The following is a 23674-nucleotide window of genomic DNA, read 5'->3' as shown; positions in this document are numbered from 1 at the left end:
CCTGGTGCCCTGCTCGGGGGCCTTCGGCCGCTGTGGATGGGTCATTTCCTCTTTTCACAGGGAGACCCCTAGGGGGAGCCTTCATCTTGCCCTCAGCACAGGTCCCAGGACTGCACCCTGAGCTGTCCCACTGGGGCTGCGTATGCCCAGGGCTGCTCCCTGGATGGCAGCCTCAGAGCCAGGAATCATGCCTGCTCATCCCTACAAACGCACTGCCTGGCCCAGGGCTCACCCAGAAACCGCGGTGAGTGGTCACCCAACCCAGACGTCCGTTCATCTGCCGGTGCTGCCGACCGCTGGCTTCCACCCTTCCCCGTCAAGCAGTGGGTTTTCACTTTTCCTGCCTGTCTTTACCAGAAACCTCGACCTTTTCTGAGAAGGCACAGAAAGGCTAAGTAATTCACTCAGGGGGATGAAAGCCAGACTCAAGTCCCAGCCGTGTGTATTCCCGGTCCCTGTGCTTAACTCTTACACTAAAATGTTCAATGTTTTATAGACTGTGGTTATAAATATGTGAGGTATCAAAATACATATGAGCAGAATACATATCAACTCTCAAGATGTTAACTCCACGGCTTTGTTTCTATTTTATTTCTATTTTAAAAATTAAGAAGCTCTGCAGTCACTATGGCAAAACGTTAACACACTAAGCCTCTGTGACAGAGGCCTGCCATTCTCTCTTACATGTTCAGGATGCAAAATGACATTGCAGTCTCTCTCCATCCCCTCCCGACGCCCCTCTCTATCACCTGAGTCCCCCAGACCCACATATTTAAGCCTTTTCATGACACACCTGACTCCATCAGCTTGCCCCCCAAACTCCCTCAGCAGAGTCTCGTCTCTGAGCACAGCATGGCCATCCTTACCTGACTAATCAAGCAGAAACCTGGGCATGACTCCGTCTGGCCCTCACATAGGTCACTAATTCCTTCCTTTCACCTAAACACGTCTTCAATCTGTTGACTTCTTCCCACTGACCACCCCACCACCACTCCAGTGAAGCCACCTCCATCCCCTGCATCCCCTCAAGAGCTCCCAGCTGGTCTCCCCCACCACGCTCACCCTGCTCCAGACAAAGCGGGGGTGTCCCATCATTCCTGTGCTTTTAAGGCGTTTCTGCTGAAACTCACTGTTATTAGAATAAACTCCAGGTTCTTCACCTGGTGAGTATCCACCTTTGCCACGAAACTGTCGGCACAGTGAGAGCAGATTCTGCCTTCCCCACCTCTAGGCCCGCTCGGAGCACGATACCGGGCTGAGCGAGATCTGCTCGAGGACAGTCGCCTGTGTTCTCACCCTAGCCGTGGGCCCTAAGCAAACTGCTTCAACTTTTGCGTCTTGGTGGCCCTGGCCGTAAAAATCCAAAGTGGCCTAGAAAGACCACAGATGTTTAGCTGGATTATTGATTTGGGGGGTTTGTATTAGCAATCTGCAACGAAACGTTCTGGTGATTCTATCTCATTAGAAACACATCCAGATCCAGGTCATATGAGTGGGATGCCTGCGGTGTCCAACGAGCTATATGAAGTCCTTTCACGCGCTTCATATTTTATAACATGAACAACCCAGACAGGGTCACAATTGCAATCAGGTCAAGTGACCAAAAAGGAGGCATTAAAGCTTGGCCAAGGCCGCAAAGCTGTTAATAGCAAAGTTCTCTCTCCAATCAAAAAAAAAAGTTTTGAAAGAACAAAATTCTGAATTTTGAAAGTAAAAGACCATAATATAAAGAAGTAAAACAGCTCCCTTAATCAGGATTTCAAGTTCTGACTCCGGGGTTTTGACCACCTTGAATCCTAGCACAGCAAAGCCAGACGGACTTGTGGCGAAAAAGCTCCGGGAGAACTGCGCTAAGCCCTCCACGCGGAGGCGGACACACACCCACCTGCCGAAGGTTAATGTAAACTGCGTTCTGCAGAAATTCCGACGCTTCCATGCTCCGCTTCTGAATGGCGAGGACGCGGACGGCCTTGACACACGCTTCTAACTCAATCACCCCGGCGTTCTTATACTGTAGGGTCAAAAGAGAAGAGAGAGGTTTCTGTCGGGTCGCGCAGGCTGCACCCGGGGACTCGGTGACACTGGGCAGCACCTCCCCAGCGCGAGGGCCTGCAGCACAGCTCAGCCAAGTTTCTGCTTGAGAAAGGCTATCTCAACTCCTGGGGGCAAAAGACGCTGGAGGGATTGAGTGAACCTATAAATGCACATATACATATGTCAGCATTCCTTCGAGTAACACAACCAACAGTAGCCGGCTATTTTACAGAATTTCAAAACACCATCCATGGAGATTCCGCTGCTCGTTCCCACTTGGCTCCTGTGCTCTTAGACCCTCTCACAGCTGCGGCTTTGAGGCGGGAGCTGTCAGTTCACGTCCTCTGTGGCCGAAGTCCTAGCTCCTTGTCACGGTGTCCGTCCGCTCAGCACGCTGGACGCGTGTCTAGTGTCTCCCTGAGTTCCTTGTTCCCGTTTCTCAGGTCTCGAGAGGAAGGACAAGTGAAGACACGTGAACAGAGAAGGCGCCACGGACTGCGGCTGCTGCTCAGCAATGGTCCTCCTCCCACCGCACCTCCAGCTCTTCAGGTTCTGCCTATGGGGACGTCTGCCCAGGAGGGCTGCCCTCGGCCCCTGGACACCGTATGGGGTCAGGCCCCCTCCTGCGCCCTCCTCTTCCCCGAGGCCCCAGCGTGAACCCTCCTAGCTCCCCGCCCTTCTACCCTTTTTCTCTCTTTCCCGACGGTCCTGAGCTGGAGCAGTTTTCAACTGAGTTTTCTTAAGACTTCTTGCAGCTGGGGAGGAGGCTTCCAGAGGTGAATAAATCCATGTATCCTGGTGCCTGGAGAGAACCCGAGGCCGGGAGACCCCTGTCCACACCCAGAAAGGTATCAAATGTGCCACAGAGTTGGCCACCCCCTCAAGTGTCGGCTGAGACCCCGAGGCCTGCCTGGTATAACTGCTCACAAAAATGCAGTCTGCCCACTTATGGATTATTAAGAAGCAGAAATACACAGTTGCTCGTGTTCCTTACTAAAATTATTTGTAAGGTCGAAAAAGAAATTACTGTGCCAGAAGGAGCAGGCTTCCACTACGTCCTCGTTTCTAAAACATAACATGCACAGAGCTTGTGACAAGTTACATTTAATTCACCAAAGACAGCACAAGCAGGAACTGTGCTTACCTAACTATTAATATGGGTGTAAAAATTACATCAGTTTTATATACCATTTAACAACGCAACAGAATCTAACAGGGCCTTGTTTCCATTGAAATAAAATTATTTCCTTTCCTACAAAACTCTTAAGAAGACTACTGAAGGGAAAAAGGTCATCTCAGGTTTTTTTCACATATTTTGATTATAGTTAGATATTTTAAACACTGGTTTCTCGGGAGGCACAGTGCTAAAGAATCTGCCTGCCGACGCATGCGACGCAAGAGATGTAGGTTCAATCCCTTAGTCAGGAAGATCCCCTGGAGAAGTAAATGGCAACCCACTCCAGTATTCTTGCCTGGAGAATTCCACGGACAGAGGAGCCTAGGAGGCTACAGTCCATGGGGACTCCAAGAGTCAGACATGACTGAGCGCAACAACAACATTTTAAATATTACAATGAGATTTAAACTGCAATCATAACGAACAGGACGTTTCCTAGAAGTCTGCTCCATACCTGGGCTTACAAGCATCGTCCTGGGACGTAAGCTCTCTGCTGAGGGGCCATGCCCGTTTTTCACTGTTGATTCCCTAGTAACCACCTACCCAGGCACCAATATCAACCACAGAACTATGCAATCAGTACTTTTAGAAATACAGGAGGGAATCATCTCATTCACTTCTAATACAAAACCCTAAAATAAATATTAAGCTTATTTACAGCTAAAGGAAATAGGGCCCCCTAAAAGTACAGTGTCTTGCCTCAGGTCACAAAGCTAGCAACTGGTGAAGGCAGGATGTGAACTCAGGTCTGCCTGACTCCAAAACCAAGGTGGAAATCCCCCTGCATCAGAGAAGGCCCAGCCCCACAGACTATCGCCACCTTGTCCTTGGCACACATTTAAACTAGGGAGCGCTTCTTACTGCTCTGTGATAGCTCTTTGTAAACTGTGGGTGTTAGCTTCGTGTCTGTCGTGGACATACATCGCAGATCTTTTTCTTGATGTTGCTTGCATTTTGTTTACTTGGTTTTTCATTTAGGTTGTGGTCAAACCACTTCTAATATAGTGAATCTTTTCCTGATGGGTTTTCTCTTTGGTATTTTCTTAGAATACTCTCTTACAGAGCTTTCCTGGCAATCTGCTGACACTTTGTAAACAAGACCTAAGACATTATTGGCTGTAAAGTCCTTACTGTTATAGTTTGCCTTGGAGTTCCCTGTGTTTGGGGTGCTGTCTAGGCTGTATGTTATACTCAGTAATAGAAAATTGGTTAAATGAGTAATTCTCCATCTTTTCATCCCCGGTTGGAGAACAAATTTGGAGAGTAACTTGAAAGTAACCAATGATATATGTAAGTGTCATATCCAGTGACTAAACTTCCAGAAATCTTAACTAAAGGAACGCAAGAACATACAAGAACACAAGAATCTATTGGACAAGACTAAGAATGTTCAGTCAAAGCATTTTTCCTAAGAGTGAGACAGTGGGAAAACCTAAGTGTCCATCCATAAGACGGTAACTGGGTGAGTCAGGGTGAGCCGGGAACTCTGAGGGGGAGGCACTAGGCCCTGCTGCAGGTGTCTTATTCATGACCTTCTCCCACAAAAGGAACTGACGGAGCAATGACTACACCCACGTACTAGAAGGAGCCTCTGTTTGAAAGGGTCAAGCAAACCTGAAATGGGAGGCTATCCATGACACATGGCTGAGTGCACGCAGCAAGCTGCAGAAAAAATTATACAGGACGCTCTCATTTTTGTAAATAAAACATATATACATACATATACTATGCATGGGTATAGGCACTTATTTCTCATATATGCGTACATGCACGTGTGTATTTCACAGGCATAAAGGTCACGAAAGGGGTATGTGCTGCGCTCAGTCACTTCAGTTGTGTCTGACTCTACAGCCCCATGGACTGTAACCCGTCAGGCTCCTCTGTCCATGCGATTCTCCAGGCAAGAATGCTGGAGTGGGTTGCCGCTTCCCTCTCCAGGGGATCTTCCTGACCCAGGGATCAGACCTGAGTCTCTTGTGTCTCCTGCATTGGCAGGTGGGTTCCTTACCACTAGCACCACCTGGGAAGCCCAAATTGTTAATAGTTGCTACTCTTAGGGAATAAGGGGAGGGGAAGTAGGGGACATTCATTTTCCACTCACTATCACTCTTCTGTACAACCCCAGGCCCTTTTCCAGTATTTCAGTTAAATATATTTGAAATTCAAACTTTTCTTCAGTCCAAAGTAAAAAAAAATGGTGTATCCACAAGATGGATTGCTATACAGCTGATTAAAAACCATGTCACAGAAAATTCGATAATGTAGAAACACACATAATATGCCAAATGAAATGAAAAATGTACGTCTCCATACAGTAAATAAGTACAGAATCTCACCATTTTTATGATACAGATAATATACACTGGCAAAAAAAAGGACAGAAAATAGATATTGAGATGTTATCTCGAGTAGTGGGGCTATGGTAGCCTCTTTCCCCCCCTTTTTCAGACACTAAATTAAATATACAGTGTTTTCAATCAACAAAAACCATTCTCAGGCATATGGCATTATGCATGGGGAACAACACACGAATACCAACAGAAACAACTAACTAGAAGGTTCCGCGGCAGAATCACCCAGTGCACAACAGGGACTCCCGACTGAAGCAGCACGGTCACGTAAGGGACCCGCAGGGCGGCATCACCTTGCTGTAGTAGGAGATGGCCTCCTTGTACTTCTCAATGATGTCCTCGGGGCTCAGGCAGTTCTTCGCCCGTCCAATCTCTGTGCTGGTGTCGGCGTTGATGCCGTTGGTAGTGAGTGCACCTGCACACCGAGAGGAAGACGAGAAATGACCTTTCGCTTTTCCGTCTTGTTGCTTTGTTACTTTAAAAGAGGGGCACAGATAAGATAAAGCCTGAACAGTCCCGACTGAAATTTAAATAATGACACCGTTTTTAAAAGTCTTCACCGCTTACACCTTCCCTTTAATAGTCTAAATGGTCAAAGCATTGTATTCAATGTTAATTAACTCAGAATAAAGCCTTCCTCCCTGTTGAAACTTTTTATTAAAGAACATGAAACGCATTATATAAAAGTAACACGTCCACAATAACTAGCTCAGTTGTCTTGACGGCAATGCAGTCAGCACGCACTATCTCCCAGCACCAAAGCTCCTAATGCTAGCGAGAGGCCACACTGCACCCTCAAGCGGAGATAAACTAGGTGAAAATGTTCCCTAACTGAGCACTGAAAAGAAAACATAACTTGCAGATACTGACATCCTTTCTGAGGCTGTCATTTTCTATTTCTGGCCAAGCCCTGTCAATAAGCAGAACTACCTAATTCCCTAGCCATCATACACACAGGGGGAACAGTTCTGGAGACATTTCCATTTATAGAATGTAACCAACAACACAGAGAACTCTGACAAAAAAAGAAAGATGAAATACTCTTTGATTTCAGAGAACATTCGAAAATTATTCTCCTAAGCCTCAGAGGAGGAAAAGCTGGCTTCTCCTAAGCCCCTTGTTTATTTCACGGACAGTGAGCATCCTGTCTTCCTCGTGTTTCTGCTGGGGGACTCGGGCACATGCTTGCTGTCGATCTCAGAGCTCCCGGGGCAAAGGCGTGTGCCTCACATGGCCCGCATCCCTCGCGCAAGCTCATCCCTCGCCTTGCTGTCTAAACCGGGCCCCATTTCTCACCAGCTCATCCGGTATTCTGATATTCTGTAAGCTGCCTCTGATGCTTTCTGGAACAAGACAGAAGAGTAAGCGGATAGAAGGACAGGTGAAAGATGGGCAGACGGAGAGAGAGATTCCAGGAAAAGAATAACAAAGAACATTCCCTATACAGAGGCCCCTTCAATCGGGGGAGAAAGAAGCACAAGAGAGATGGGAGGAGGCAGGTGGCCTCAGATTTCGTGTTTCTACAGACTTTGTGAAAATCCCAGCAAGAGATGAGAGGGCAGAACTATAAATAATAAGAGGGCATGCACACATGAAAAAAATACCTAAAAGCTATACTTTCTAAAGAATAGATTCAAATCAGCAAGGCCCAATGACACAACTCTGGGTCCTTGCAGAGTTGAGAAGTCCATCTCCAAAGCACGCAGCACCCTCGGAGCCCTGAGGGGCCACCCTGGGTGGTCATGATTCCATCCCAGCGAAACCTGTGTCATTCTGCACTCACGAGGAATCAGGACCTGTTGGGGGATGTCCATGCACGTCTTCTTTTACAAGCCACAGCAAGTCTACGAAGGGGGACTCCTAGTGAGCCCTGTTTCTGCAGGATAGGAAACGGTCCTGGAGAGGCCTAGCTCTCCCGCCAGTTCTCCAGACCTCAGAGCTGTCTCTCCAGCGCAGGGTGTGGGCTCGGGCCTGCGTTTCTAGCTGCCGCGCTCAGCCTGCACTGTGTGCTCTTCACGGTCACAGCACACTGCGTTCTGGCATAGGTGATAGGTCATCTTCATCATCTCAGCAGCTCTAACCATTTGTCTTTATCTTGTCAAATTTGACCCTTTTCCCTTGAAGAAAGGAAGGGGATGAGTGGGAGTCAGCACAAGGTGGGTCTTCATTCCTCCTATGGAAACTCACCTCATCAAGAAGCTCCCAACAAGGGAGCAGAAGCAAACGGTCCCCCTATCCTTTAAAAAAAAGGGGGGAACCACTGATAATGAGGGTTCCCTTAATGATTTAGGGGCTTCCCTGGTAGCTGGAAGAAGCACAAGCTGGAATCAAGATTGCCAGGAGAAATATCAATAACCTCAGATATGCAGATGACACCACCCTTATGGCAGAAAGTGAAGAGGAACTAAAAAGCCTTTTGATGAAAGTGAAAGTGGAGAGTGAAAAAGTTGGCTTAAAGCTCAATAATCAGAAAACAAAGATCATGGCATCTGGTCCCATCACTTCATGGGAAATAGATGGGGAAACAGTGGAACAGTGTCAGATTTTGGGGGGAGGCTCCAAAATCACTGCAGATGGTGACTGCAGCCATGAAATTAAAAGATGCTTACTCCTTGGAAGGAAAGTTATGACCAACCTAGATAGCATATTCAAAAGCAGAGACATTACTTTGCCAACAAAGGTCTGTCTAGTCAAGGCTATGGTTTTCCAGTGGTCATGTACGGATGTGAGAGTTAGACTGTGAAGAAGGCTGGGTGGTGAGGGTGGGTGAAGTCGCTCAGTCATGTCCGACTCTTTGCAAGAGCCGAAGAATTGATGCTTTTGAACTGTGGTGTCGGAGAAGACTCTTGAGAGTCCCTTGGACTGCAAGGAGATCCAACCAGTCCATCCTAAAGGACATCAGTCCTGGGTGTTCTTTGGAAGGAGTGATGCGAAAGCTGAAACTCCAGTACTTTGGCCACCTCATGCAAAGAGCTGACTCATTGGAAAAGACTGTGATGCTGGGAGGGATTGGGGGCAGGAGGAGAAGGGGACGACAGAGGATGAGATGGCTGGATGGCATCACCGACTCGATGGATGTGAGTTTAAGTGAACTCTGGGAGTTGGTGATGGACAGGGAGGCCTGGCGTGCTGCAATTCATGGGGTCGCAAAGAGTCGGATACAACTGAGTGACTGAACTGAACTGAACTGGTAGCTCAGCCAGTAAAGAATCTGCCTGCAATGCAGAAGACCCCGGTTCAATTCCTGGGGCAGGAAAATCCCCTGCAGAAGGGATAGGCTACCCACTCCAGTACTCTTGGGCTTCCCTGGTGGCTCAGCTAGTGAAGAATCTGCCTGCAAGGCAGGAGACCCCAGTTTGATCCCTGGGTTGGGAAGATCCCCTGGAGAAGAGATAGGCTACCCACTCCAGTATTCTTGCCTGGAGAATCCCATGGACTACATAGTCCATGAAGTTGCAAAGAGTCAGACATGACTGAGAGACTTTTACTTCAATTTTAATGATTTACTGAACTCCAGGAGTGAGGCTGGGGGAAAAGGCATAGGCAGCAACCCAGAAAAATATAATCTGTAGGAACGTAAAAAGAACACAGCTCACGGGAAAGCTTAGTGAGGCCGATGATTTAATTTCACTCAACAGAAGAATAACACCCTCTAAAAATACTGGCGTGCAATGGGTTTGATCTTTCTTGACACCTATAAAGTTCTGACAGCCCACATGTAACATTATTGTGAACCCGTGAAACACAGAGTCTACAGACAGGAAAAATCAGTGCTGTGGGCAGGCTGAGACCCCGGCAAGAGCAAAGGAAGGGAGAGGGCGCAGTTAAGTAGGACGGGAAAGTTGGGGGCATCATCACAAGGGCTCTCAAGGATCAATCCAACGACCGTTCAGTCATTCCGTCAAGAGGGAGTCAGTGCGTTGCCAGCACGGGTGAGAGCGTGCAGGAGGTGGAAACTCGACAGAGAGAAGCAAGAACAGAGGGGACGAAGCACAGACTGGTGAGGCAGCAAGAGAGAAAGGCAGAACCCCGAGAACAACTAGGGCTTGGATCAGGCAGGCACCAGTGTGACGGCGGTTCCAGCAACGACCAGCAGGCTGGCACCACACGAGGCCACACGCATATGAGGTCACATGCACCTGCTCCCTAATGAGGAGACAAGCCCTGCCACGTGGGCACCACCAGCCCTGACCTGCTGGGGAGCAGCAGGAAGACGGGGCAGCTGGAAGTCTGCTGTTAACCAGGACAAGTGTGGGATAAACTCCTCCGGCACCAGTGACTGGGGCAAAGATGGAAGTGTCAGTGACCAGCACTGGGACAGCTGGAAGGCCGTCTGGGGAAAGACAAAGCCAGACCCACACTTCACACCAAACACAAGAACAAACTCCAAATGGTCTAGGATCTAAATGCACCGCAGAAGAGCATAAAAGCAGCTCAAAAAACTTGGGTAAGTTCATCTAAAACCTGAATATAAGGAAAGGCTCTCTAAGGATGCTTCCAGGGGATTGTCCCAGCCCAGGCATCTCCCCAACCCAGGGATGGAACCCACGTCTCTCACACGGCAGGCGGATTATTTACTGTCTGAGCTACCGGGAAAGCCCAAGAATACTGGAGTGGGTAGTCTATCCCTTCTCCAGGGGGTCTTCCCAACTCAGGAACCAAACCACGGCCTCCTGCATTGCAGGCAGATTCTTTACCAGCTGAGCTACCAGGGAAGCCCAAATATGATTCAAACCCAAAGGCAATTTTAAAAAGTAACAAATTCAATTACTTAAAAACACGGAGAAAATACCTACAAACAAAGCCAAAACATAAGCAACCGAAGAGAAAAGTATTTTCAGCATATATCACCAAGGGCTAATATCCCTAACATATAAACAGGCCATAAAAATTGAAAGAAAAAAAAATCTAAAACTCCAGAAGAACAAAATGAGCAAAAGATATGAGCAGATAATTCATTTTTAAAAAACATAGAAATGGCCCTTATACGTTAAAAATAAATTCAAATTCACTAATAAGTAAGAGATACCATTTCTCAACTGTCTAAGTGGCAAAAACGTAAATGCTTAACAAGAGGCTCTGCAGGTGAATTTGTGCTGAAAAGGCATTCTCGTGCACTGCCACTGAGAACGCCAAACAGTGTGACCCTGACGGAGAGGAATTTGGCAAAATTGAACAGAAGTCCATACATATTTACCTTTTGATCCAGTGATTCCCTATGCAGGAATGTATGCCGAAGACACAACTCCAACAACACAAAAACGCACACGTACCAGCTTCTTCACTACAGTGTCATTTGTAATTTACAGAGTATGGAAGCGACCAAAATGTCCACATGTAGAAGGCTGGTTAAATAAAACACAGTGAAATGGATAAGAACATGCAGAGAAAATGAACGGGGCTTCCCAGGCGGCGCCCATGGTACGGAATCTGCCTGCAGTGCGGAAGACCCAGGTTCAACCCCTGGGTCAGGAAGACGGCCTGGAGAGAGGAGCAGGATGATGTTCGCAAGGTGATACGGACTGATTTCCAGTCCATAAAAAGATGGTAAAAACAGACACAGTAAAATAAAATTCAAAATAAAACCAAAAACAGCTAAGTGTAAAAGCTATATGTAATCTGCTACCTTTGTTCACAGGGCAACCTGTGAACCTACTTACAGGGCAACAATAGAGACGCAGACACAGAGAACAGACATGGATCCAGGTTGCGGGGGGAGGGGAGGGTGGGACACGCCGAGAGAGCCTGTACGCCACCGTATGTAAGAGAGATGACCTGTGCGGGCTTTCAGTATGACTCAGGGAGCCCAAACCGGGGTTCTCTAACACCTAGAGGGGCAGGAAGGGGTGGGCGGGGAGGAGCTTCAGCAGGGAGGGGCATGTGTATGCCCGGGGCTGTCTCCTGTTCCTCTATGGCAGAGGCCAACAGTACTGAGAAGTAATCATCCCTCAATTAAAAATACATGACTTTTAAAATAAATGAAAAGTCTTTATTATAAAGAGAAACAAATACCTAGTGAAAAGTAACTACTTAAAAACGAGTAGGGAATCGCCTGGCAACCCAGTGGCGAGGATTTAGCGACTCGCTGGCACTCGCACGGCGGGGGCCTGGGTTCAATCCCTGGTTGGGGAACCAAGATCCCACAAGACATGCAGTGTGGCTAAACGTAAAATTAAATTAAAAAAAAAAAAACAAGAGTATATTTAAGTTTTCATAAACTGAAAATGCATCCAGTTTCTAGGGAAATCTGTACAAAATATTAAAATACATTCATCTTCAAAGATTCTAATTGAACAATGAAAACCCAAGAAACAAAGGGAAAATCATATTTGATAGCCAACTTCAAAAGCATGGAGAGCAAGGCCTAGAAATCACAGTTCCTATAACTATGACATTAACTCAATATAATGAGCGGAAAATCTTTACCCAGGAGATGGTGCAATTCTGTGCATAAGACAGGATAGACAGTGCAAACTGCACCAGACACGGTGATAATCTTCTTAAACACAATTCTAAAATTAGAACACAGTTGAAAAACTACAAAAATATTCTGAAAAACAGATCAAAACATGTATATATATGTAGGAAGCCTGCCCCCATGTCATATATAAATGCAAATTTATTCTTGAGTGCTCTCATGAGCACTAATTACTTTATCCAAGGCAGAGTATTTTAATTAAAACAAATAATAGTATACTTCTCTTGTAAAATCTAGTTAATAAATTTACTCTACTATGTAACCATAATGTGTCTTAAGATAGACTTAAAATTAGTGACAATATCTTTCTATGGCTTGTGGAACTCTTCTCAAAATTCCAGGCTTTTGAAATAGATCCGAGCACTATCTCTATATTGCTTTTCTCCTTGTGAAACAAACAGCAGATGCTGTTGTCAGAATTCTGTCATCACAATGATTCATGAGCACCACGCTCTAACTAATCTGCTGGACGACAGGGCACCATCTAGACGCGTCGTGACCAAAGAGAATGAAATCCAAGGGAGACCATGACCCTATTCTGAGGAATCTAGAACCTGCGTCAACACGGAGGTTTTATTCCACTGGTCAGCAAAATAAAGTCAAACGCCTTCTTCGCGCGTCCTGTAGCTATGACTCTGCTTCTAGTGTGACGACCAGGAAAGGCTTAAGCATGACTTCATTAGGGCAACGAGCCACAGTTATCACGGGGGGGCAGTACAAACATTAACTGACAGCAGTGCTTCCACCTACATTAGACCTGAAATAAAACTACACCAAGCTCTGCAAGGTGAATGGAGAGATGAGGTCCCTAATGAGGAAAAAAAATTAAGAAGAACTCAAAGAAGTAAAGACTTTAATTAACTAGTCCTATAGAAAGGAAGAGAGGATGGTGCTAAGAGAACAGACGCTGGAGACAAATGGGTGGGTCTGGATTCCCGCACCCCCCTGCTCACCAGCTGTGACCCTGCCGAGTCAACACACGTCTCTGCACCTCAGGCTCCTCATCAACAACAGTGCCTCTCCCCTAGATCCGCTGTAAGAATTAAACTGCTTTAAATATAAAGTTCACATAAAATAGCTCAGATCTTAGATATGACGCTGAGAGCAGAAGCAACAAAGAAAATTTAGATAAAGTGGACTTCATCAAAATTTAAAACTTATATGCTTCAAAGGACACCATCAAGAAAATGGAAGAACAACACACAGAATAGGAGAAAATTTTTGCAAACCGTCTGTTAAGGAACTTGCATCTACAACACAAAAGGAACTCTTACAACTCAATAATAAGAAGACAACCCAATCAAAAATAAAGGCTCTGGGGACTTCCCTAGTGGGCCAGTGGCTAAGACTCCCTGCTCTTAATGCAGGGGGCCCGGTCCGTTCCCTGCCCAGGGAGCTAGATCCCACATGCTGCAACAAGGAGCCTGCACGCCACAACTAAGACCCTGAGCAGCCAAATAAATAAACAAACAAATATCTTAGAAAAAAAATAAAGGACCTGAAAAGACATTTTTCAAGCAAAATGTACAAATGGCCAATAAGCACAATGAAAAGATGTTTGGTACTATTAGCTATGAAGGAAATCAAATCAAAACTACAAGGATGAAGAAAATTACAACCCAGAAAGATGTATGCCCTGCAACGGTCACTGCAGCACTGTCTATGGTAGCCAGGACACGGGAGCAACCCAAGTGCCCAGCAGTGGAGAAATGGACGAAGAGGGCTGCGGTACACATACACAACAGAGTGCCGCTCAGCCACGAGAAAGAACAGACCAGCACCGCGGCCGCAGCAGCGACGCACCTAGAGACTGTCGTACCGAGCGGAGGGAGGCGCAAGAGACGAATGAACGACACTGCTTACACGTGGAACCTAAAGAAAGGGTGCAAGTGAGCTCGTTCACAAAGCAGAAGCAGAGTCACAGAGGCAGAAAGCAAACTTACCATTACCAGAGGATCGAGGCGGGAGGGATAAATTGGGAGACTGGTATTGACACAGACACTCTGCTCTCTATACAAAACATGAAGGCAGACCTACTGCATAGCCCAGGGAACTGCACTCCATAACAGCCTATTAGGGGAAAAGAATCTGAAAATAAGAGTGGACTTTATGTAGTGTATGTATAACTGATTCAGTCCACTGTATACCTGAAACCAACACAGCATGGTGAATCAGCTATACTCCATATGTATACATATCTAATATGGCAAGCTTATGATATTTTACCATTACTAAATGTACACAAATATTTACAAATATAAATAAAGATTACATTTACATTTAAAAAAAAAAAAACCTACAAGGAGAATCCACTTAACACTCATAAGAATAGCTATAATCAAAAAGATACCACCACCCAGACCTGGGACTGCAAGAGCCCGAGGGACGGTTGCATGAAGCTGGCCAGGAGAGAGGACCAGGCTTGGGTCTGTCCCACTCCACTCGCAGCCTCCTTGTCGCCTGGGTTAGGTGGCTCCCGCCAAGAAGGGTGGCAAGGAGGAGGCTCAGTCCACCATCAACCAGGTGCTCACCAGAAAATACACTATCAACTCTCACCAGAGCTCCCACGGAGGGGCTTCCGAGAAGCGCGCCCCTTGGGTATTCAGAGAAATCCTGAAATCTGTCATGAAGGAGACAGGAGCTCCAGATGTGTCGGCTGACACCAAGCTCAGCAAAGCTGCTGGGCCAAAGGAACAAGGAGTGTCCCATGTTGTGTGAGGCTGTCAGAAAACATAAGGAAGACTCACCACCCAAGCTCTGTATGTTGGCTACCTATGTATCTGTCACCATCATCAAAGATCTACAGATGGTTACTGTGGATGAAAACTATCCAGTAATTATCAAATAAAGTTATAGAACTGCACAAAAATAAAGGAAAGATAATAACAAGCATTGATGAGGACAGAGAAACTGAAACTCTCGTACACTGCTGGTAAGACTGTTAACTAGCACAACCACTTTGGAAAACAATCTGGCAGTTCCTCAAATAGTTAAACATTTAGCTACCCCATGACCCAGTACTTCTACTTCCCAGGCACATACAAGAACTGGAAAGGTGTCCACGTAAAAACTTACACATGAATGTTCATAGCACCATTACTTCTTAACAGCCAAAAAGGAAAAAGAACCCAAAGTCTATCTGAAGGGTGAAATGTCATTCAGCAAAATCAAACCATGAAGTACTGACCCATGCTACAACATGGACACTGAAGACATCGTGCCAAGCTAAAGGAGTCAGTCACAAAGGACCACAAGTTGTAGGACTCCATTTACACGAAATGTCTAGAACAGGCAAATCCAGAGAGAAGAGCTGCTGCGTGGGACGGAGGAGGTCAGGGCAAATGGGGGGTGACTGGGGCGATGAAAACGCCCAAGACTGACAGTGACACTCCACTCTGGGCACACAGTGGAGCCTCTGCATATATTAGTGGGTGAGTTGTATGAAAACTGTCCAGAGTGAAAAAGCCCCTTGGACCAGTACTCTGACACTATAAGTGCAAACTGCTCACTTTTATTACAGGAGGAAGAAACTCCTGTCAACATGAAAATGGGAAAAGCAAATCTGAGTTAACTGAATTGGACAAAAAATCATTTCACTGGAAACAGGGGCTGAACGTTCACAAAACACTCAGAAATGACAGGAAATAACAGTGTGACACCACTGAGCATTCTGCTTCAAACGCCGATCTAGAGCTCAGAAGCTGAGCTGTGAGAAATGGCCAGGGGAGAAGCCTGGTTTGCTCGTGTTGGTGCACCCCACCAAACAAGCACCGGAGCCAGTAACCGGGGGCTGTCAAACTCCTCCTTCCGGCTCATGAAACGTCTGTGCAGAAAGAGGGCAGCAAAAACCCTGAGACAGTTTGCTTCAAATAACTCATCCATTGAAAGCTCAAAAATTAAAAGATAATGATCCAGCTTCGGGCTGGGTTTTCTATGGAGCCAAATGAGAGAACACCAGCCATCAAGAGGCAGAGTCAGTGCAAGGCTCACCACCAGCAGGCTTCCCACCCACACACGTGCCAGGGTATAGCTGGCAGAGGAGACGAGCCTAACGTCTGAGACAGGAAATGCTGGCGAGTGAAGAGAGGGCGCAGCCAGCCCTGGACAAAGGCCCCACGAGCAGAGGCTAGAAGGTTCCCAGTGAACTGCAGTGGCCCGGGGCATGAAAGGACCGGGGGGAGCCGGCGGGGGGGTGGGGGGGTGGAGGTACAGAAGCTCAGTCTCTCCTTGCTCTCCCTTGGGGAGGAGAGGCCGAGGCTGCGTCCTTCTCGCCTGGAACCATGACAGAGGACGCCCTGGGACACCAGACCCGGGCTCTGCAGCCAGCCTCAAGCTCTGCCACGGGACCCTGACATGCGCCTGAACATCAGCGCCCACAGAAACACCCCCACTTCACTCTCAGCACTCAAGACTCAGTTTCATCCCAATACCACCTTATCTTTAAAAGTTGCAGAAGTAAAACATATTACATTCTTCCTTTAATTTCAACGTGTGACTGATTTTTCTGACTTCGCTAAGCTCCTTCTACTTAGTAAAGCATCCGGTTCTCCCACGAGGGAATCCAGGACTTCCTGTCAGGCAAAACTAGCCGGTGTGGCCTCAATAACTTCTACTGGTCAAACACCAACACATCTAACACTGATTTCATTGTTCATTGGTTTCAGCCAGGAGGTGCAGGGGTGTCCTTCAGCTACAGAGCCCAACCTCAGCTGCTTTTTCATCAGCAGCTCGGGTCTCCTGAAAACACCAAAGCATTTGCTTCCCTTCCTACATACAGGAAGGGAAACACTTCCACAAACTCCATCAGGGAACATCAGCCTAGAGGAAGAATGCAACACAAATGTTAAAACAAAAACCTACAAACCTGAAGCAGTTTCATCTCAGAAGCAAGATATACAATGAGATGAGGGAAGGTGTGTTGGCCACAAAGCCCGTGCAAGCATGACCCCCTGATTTCTATCCTTCAAAGGATGGGAGGGTTTTCTTTTTTTTTTTTTTTTATGACTCTTTGTCATTGTTTCCAATTAAGCCAGAAAATAATAGATCTCACTTTTTGAAATAATTACACACTGCAATAAAAGAGATTTTTGCTATATTAATTAAAGAAGACATTAAGAGGGGAAAGGAAAACCCACCTCTGCAAAAAAAAAAAAAAAAAATGCACAATGTCTTTCCCTGTTAACACACACACAAAATGCAACAGAGAGTTCAAATTCACACTGAGAGGAGCATAAGCCACAGAATCAGAGCAGAATCACGACTTCAAAATGAACTGGACAGGCATGCTCAGTGCATTCAGAGGATTTTAAAGGCACACTGCAAATCATTCACTTAACCATGCTGGAGGAAGGACCTCCCTCCTGGACAGACAGCGTCAATCAACAGGGTGCCCCATCGAACAAGGAACAAACAGCGATCATGTTTGTAACTGTACTGATTTAAAGCTACTTAAATCAGCACGTTCCAAAGATCACAATCCAGAAACTATAACCATTCATTCACATCACCATGAAACAAGCACTTAAAGAAAATAACCAAAGAGACTAAGCACATAGATCATGTACCTGGGTCAATGAGAACTTCTTGGGCCCCTGGAAGAAAGAACAGATTATGATCTTTTATCTGAAAAACAAAACCACTTTTAAAGATAACTACTAAATCACATTTCATCATTCACATAGCCTTGAAAACTCTGAGACACTTGTGTCTGATCAGAAAAACGATTCTGAGTAACAGTATGTTACAATTCAATGCCTTTATGCTTTAGAAGGAAAAGAGGAAAGCTACTGGTTCTCATACCCTGCACAAACTGTAACGTGCCTCCCTGTCTGCCTCCCGCCCCTTCTGAAACAAGCATGACAATTTATTCCCTCAAATCGGCCAAATGACATAAGTGAAAGTGAACTACCAATTTATTTGTGTAAATAAATGCCCACACCTTGGTCTGGAGGAGAAAGGTATCAGATGGCTACATGGAACTTATTTCTCCTTTCCTGAGATCACACTCACACACACACACTCACACACACACACTCACACACACACTGAATTACTGGACACTTCACAAGCTGAGGATTTCCAGTTTCTAGAAGGTTGCTCTGTAGTCTACAATACAAGACTATTAACTTCATTAATTATCAAGAAGGCTTTGAAAGCCGTGATCATCTGCTGAGCCATCCAAATACCAATGAGACCCAGCTAGCCTTCCCCGCAGACTGCAATTTCTCACGATGGCGAATTACGGCCTAAGAGGCACTGGGTCCAAGAATTCTGCCGATCATCAGCTCTTGGCAGTTTTTAAGCACATTAACAAGATACACAAAGCTGTGTCCCAATAACACAGTTGTATTGAAATAGCACATGCATTCAACTGTCCACACAGAGACCAGCTCCCAGGACGCTACTTAACAGCCACTTTGTGTATTGCAATCTTTATTTTTAAATGCAGACTAAAAATCACTGCAATCCAGAAGCCACCATTATAATAACAAACAGGTGCTTTCTATCATTGACACTGACTATACACCAAACGCAACGCTTGACCATTATCACGTGTGACTGTCAGGGCAGCCCTACAAGGCAGGTGGGGATGAGAAAACCTGCGGGGCAGACAGACTGATGGGCGGACGGGGAGCCAGGGGGGGTGCTCCATCACGGCCCCCAACAAGTGCCACCAGGGCTGCACTGAGAGGGCACTGGCTGCGGGGAACCTCGGGGAGTTTGGGATTTCAAGATGGTGCTGAAAATGTCCTGTTCAGTGAAAACTCTGATCAAATATAGTCTCCTGTGCCACATCCTTTAAATAGGAGACCTTTTTTCTTTTTGATGCCTCAGAGTCATTATCACAATCATCAATTACTCAACCCCTCAGGGCGTCCAGGGATGAAGGGGGTCCCATGCTAACTGCACTGAGACTGCAGAGCTTTTCAGGCTGTTTTATGAAGTTTGTAAAAATCTTTTTATCTCATGACTCACCCAGGCGGTCAACTACCACTTCTTACTGGTGTGAATGTACCACCTGAAATGACCCTTTTCTGTCTTTTAAGCTAATTCATCTAATCCGATCTTTTCGAACAACAAGCTCAGCCACAAAAAAAAAAATGGACTGCTTTCTACCAGCTGGACTTTAACTGGACTCCCTGGAAGCTCTTTCCTTTCATTAAACCCACTTCTAGGTACATGACAGTCTTCTGATTGGTGGGCTCTGCTAACTGATTATCTGGGCTACTTAGAAGCTTCTCATCTCATGTCCGTGTGTGAGGTGGTGTGAAGATAATAATTGGCACTGTCTGAAGAAATCACAATAAGAAACAGGACATCGTCCAGCCAGAGCTCCATGGGTACCTCAGTGTGCTCAGGAATTATATTATCAGCGTCATCCATCCTCGATGGACAGGTTTCACATTAACCAAACTCAAACAGACCTGCTGCTTAGACCACGAAAAATGAGGGTCACAGTGCATGGACCTGGCTGAGACGCAGCTATGAACACCCGCGTCACTCTCCCTTTCCCACCGTTTCCAGGCGGACCGATGGACAGGTGCATGGACAGATCCACAGACGGGCTGAGCTCTGAGAGCCTGGAGTCAGACTGCCGGGGTTTGAATCCCAGCTCTGCCCAGCTCTGTTACCTTGGTCAAATCACCTACCCCGGCTCTCTGTGCCTCAATCCCCACATCTGTAAAACTGGGATCATAATCCAACCCACCTCACTTGGCTGTTGTGAGGATTAAAGGATTAAAGTAGCATCTGTAAAATGCTTAGAAAAGCAGGCAGTGCACGTCAGGTGCTCAACAAACGGTGCCTGTGAAGCGGGCCGCGCGTGCGTGCTCAGCTGTGTCCAGCTGTTTTGTGACCCCATGGGCTTCGCCCTCCACACTCCCGACCTCTGATCCACGGCCAGCCCTCCTCACACAAACGGGCTGAGGAGTGGGCTCGGGGAGTTTGGGAGACAAGGGGGACACGGGAAACCTTCCTTTGCCCAGGTGCTGGCCACGCTCGGGAAGCGCCCAGGATGCCCAGCTCTGTGGCGTGACGGCCCTGAGCATGGGGGGGCCAGGTCCCCTCGCGAGCGCCCGCTGTGGCCCGGAGCGGCCTCTCCAGCCCCAGGACCAAATATTAGGGCACCCATTTCCCCAAAGCCCTGAAGTGCATGGAGAACGAGGCCTTATCAGCAACGAAGAGGGCATTCCCCCCACCCCCTACACTTTTGCCCCATCTCTCAGTTGGCTGGTGGAGAAAATAGGAGTGTAATTACTGGGCCCACCTGAGCCCCAGCATGAATTAATTAGCCAAAATTGGTTCGGCTTAATGTTCAGGGTGACTGTACAGCAGCCTCATTCCAATGCTGCTGCTAAATTATGAGTACAGGAACTACTGACCCTCTTCAAATACTTTACCCATTTCTTAATTGGATCTTTCATCATAAAACCAGCTTTCCCTGTTTTAATTCCTTCGTAATTGCTTAAGACTGTAAAATGATGGCTTCTTACCAAACAAGAGCTAAGGGTTTGTGCTCTTTTGAGATAACCACCATGCTATAACACTTCACATAACTTCTAATTCTCAGCATTCTACAAAGCAGGCAGTAGCATCTCTATTTTACACACAAGGGGGAAACTCAGAAAGAACTGACTCAAGTTGGCACGGCTAAAGGGGTAGCATGTGAATTCAACCCAAGTCAAAAACCTACCCTCCCTCCTACACCAACCAAATCACCTCCCACTGATTAACGCACAGCAGCGGGTTCAATACTCAGGGAGTTCAACACATTTTTCTGCTTTAAGGTGCTCCAGGGACCACTTCTGTTTCATAAAGTCGTGGCTCACTGGTTTCTAATATTGGAAGAAAAGTCCAATTTTGCCATTGTTTGCACAGCAAGCCTAAAATTTTCACACTGAGATTACAGAATAAAAATAAGGTATAAATAACTAGAATAATTCTTCCAGGTACCCAGACATGACAATGCGCTATCCTGAAGCACTAAACAAAGTCAAATTAAAGGACTGTCAGTTAAATCTTCCACAAACAGGAAAATGAAGACTTTTTAAAGGCGCAACAGCGCCACCTATGGCCCGAAAGGCTTTCCGTATAATAAAGGATTAATGAAAGGTTTTCAGAAATAGGAGATGCAGAGCCTGTAACTAAAAGCTTATATACTAATAGCACACAATGAATTCTGCTTCAGGGGAGGGAATGGAATTCAGTATTTAATCTGAAATTGTTAACATTCCTGAACATAAACAAAAGACACAGGCTCGTGGAAACTGATCTTAGAAGAAGGAATCCAGTCCAGCCTCTTCGTCACAGGCGGGGAGGCTGAGACCCAGACCTGCCCTTCCAGCGGTCAGCTGTAAAGCTCTGCACAGCCTCACGCCCTGCACTGGCTGTACCCGCTCTGTATTCATGAAAGGCAGGTCTGCATGCTTCCACAAGCAGGTCGTCTCAGTGTCTGGCAAAACACTTCCCAAAGAGTAGCAGTAGTGTAGTGAAATCGCTCAGTTATGTCTGACTCTTTGCGACTCCACGGACTATAACCCACCAGAATCCTCTGTCCGTGGAATTCTCCAGACAAGAAGACTGGAGTGGGTTACCATTCCTGTCTCCAGGAGATCTTCCTGACTCAAGGATCGAACCTGGATCTCCTGCATTGCAGGCGGACTGTTTACCATCCGAGCCACTCCCAAAGAGTGGTTAACTACAAATCATACAATTTTGTTGAAATAAATCAAACATTTATTTATATGTTAAAACACTATGAGCTCCACTTTTATTCTCTCTATAAAAGAAAAATGACAGATGTCAAAGCAACATTTTGATTACTTAAAACCTATTAAGGGTACAGGAAAAAAATCAAAATTTTAACTACCAGAGAAATAAGCTTATTCTCTGAAAGTAATCAATAATGATTTTTCTAAGGGTCAGTGGCTGTGGTCAAATTCCTAGCAATTAAGAGATTCTAGTGAGCAACTTCACTTTCACTTTTCATTTTCATGCATTGGAGGAAGAAATGGCAACCCGCTCCATTGTTCTTGCCTGGAGAATCCCAGGGATGGGGGAGCCCGGTGGGTTGCCGTCTATGGGATCGAACAGAGTCAGACAAGACTGAAGTGACTTAGCAGCAGCAGTGGATGATTACACAGCAATATGGATTATGAGTTGTAAAAAATGTATGTTCTGTACAAATAATCTTCAAGTTCTTCAGCTTTAGACAATTAAGCTAGTCCCTAGCTAAAGAAAGGCACTCATTTCATCAAAACTTCCTACTGCACTAAAAAAAGAAGTAACTGAATCCTTGTCACTTTAAGTCACATTCATACAAAGTATATACACAGTGAATATGCATCAGTAATTCAGTTGATCCTTCTAAATTATCTGTCATTGTGACAGCAAGTTTTTACTGAACATCTCTTGGGTGCTTAGTACAAGGTGTCTGACTCAGTCAGACAAGGTAAATAACATTCTTCAAATTTCACAAATGAGGAAATATACTTAAGCCATAAAAAAAAATCTTGCATATTCATCATAAGGAGAGAAAACAATAAAAATTTAACTTTCCTTCAACACTCAGTGGTTTAATCCTTTCTTCCATACTACAAACTACATACAACCAATTCAGTCTTTATAACTTTTCCTTGCAACAAGCCTCACTAGAGAAAAAGAGTGGTAGGTTTGCATGTTCAAAGCCCACTTCTCTTTTGCACTGTAATCACTTTCACTGTTTCGTTTTTCATGCTTACAGAGTTAAGAAATCCTAACTTTTTAGGTCACTAGCTGAGAATAAAACATTTGCGAAAACATACAATTTTAATCTCTGCTGCTCTATCTTGTGTTCTCACCGGTATTTCTTCTTTGAAGGCCTCGTGAGGCTGAGATCACTAAAGCCGGTCATTTATGAACACACTGCAGTTTGGGAAGCCAGTCAACGGGAGGCTGATTAGAGGAGCAACTGAGGACGCACACTGTGGTCAGCCCAGCCTGGTTCCAGCCACAAGCCTGCCCCTGAGAGCGGCTCAATTCGGACCAAGCAACCGAATCCGCTTAAACCTCAGTCCCTCACCTGCAAAAGGGAATTACTGATAACTACCTTCAAATACCTGCTATGGGGTAAAACCTCAGGAAGCAGTTAGCACAGCCTGGCTGGGGGGAGGTGCCAAATGATTCCTGGCTGTTTTGGTGATGATGCTTGCTGTTAGTAATTTAAGCTAGTCCAAAAAGGAGGAATATTTGTAAGTCAATAAGCATTTCCTTTTGGACTGATTGTAAAATGTCCTATTGATTTTTTAATAAAGCAAGTTTTGTCCATTAATTATAGGCTTAAACCAAGTTTTGTCCATTAATTATAGGCTTAAAGGGACAAGTCTCCAGAAAAACATTGAGTGGCCTCTAAACTCTGAATACAAGAAAGTGAAGTTTTGTCAAAAAAAAACAAAAAAAAAAAGGCAACAGAAGGAGAATTAAAGTGAAAAGAGGGACTATAGAATGCATTTTTAAACTAAACTCAATTTTGAGGGGGAAAAAATCCCTTTTCTCAGGTGAAATCTTGAAAATTACATAAAGCAGATCTGAGATGTCTAGAGTCTTTTAACTTTATGCATGGACTCATATCACCAAGTCTTAAAACTGCTTGACAAT

At 45.8% G+C, this 23674-nt stretch overlaps 1 protein-coding gene across 7 annotated transcripts in view; it reads right to left on the bottom strand.

Annotated features, from left to right (window-relative positions):
- The window catches only part of TRAPPC9 (trafficking protein particle complex subunit 9), a 405352-nt gene that overhangs the window by 342803 nt on the left and 38875 nt on the right, over nt 1-23674 (bottom strand). For 6 of the 7 annotated variants that reach the window (XM_060419983.1, XM_060419988.1, XM_060419987.1 and 3 more), the window contains 3 exons: nt 17605-17631; nt 5856-5977; nt 1886-2011 (listed from right to left, as the gene is read on the bottom strand). In XM_060419983.1, coding sequence (XP_060275966.1) covers nt 1886-2011; nt 5856-5977; nt 17605-17631 — 275 coding nt within the window. The remainder of the gene's footprint in view (nt 1-1885; nt 2012-5855; nt 5978-17604; nt 17632-23674) is intronic. The other variant, XM_060419984.1, reaches the window with a different exon arrangement.

This window comes from Ovis aries, chromosome 9 (assembly GCF_016772045.2).
Source record: "Ovis aries strain OAR_USU_Benz2616 breed Rambouillet chromosome 9, ARS-UI_Ramb_v3.0, whole genome shotgun sequence".
Lineage (NCBI taxonomy): Eukaryota > Metazoa > Chordata > Mammalia > Artiodactyla > Bovidae > Ovis > Ovis aries.
Note: the sequence above shows the minus strand (reverse complement) of the source record. Positions and strands in the feature narration are given on the sequence as shown.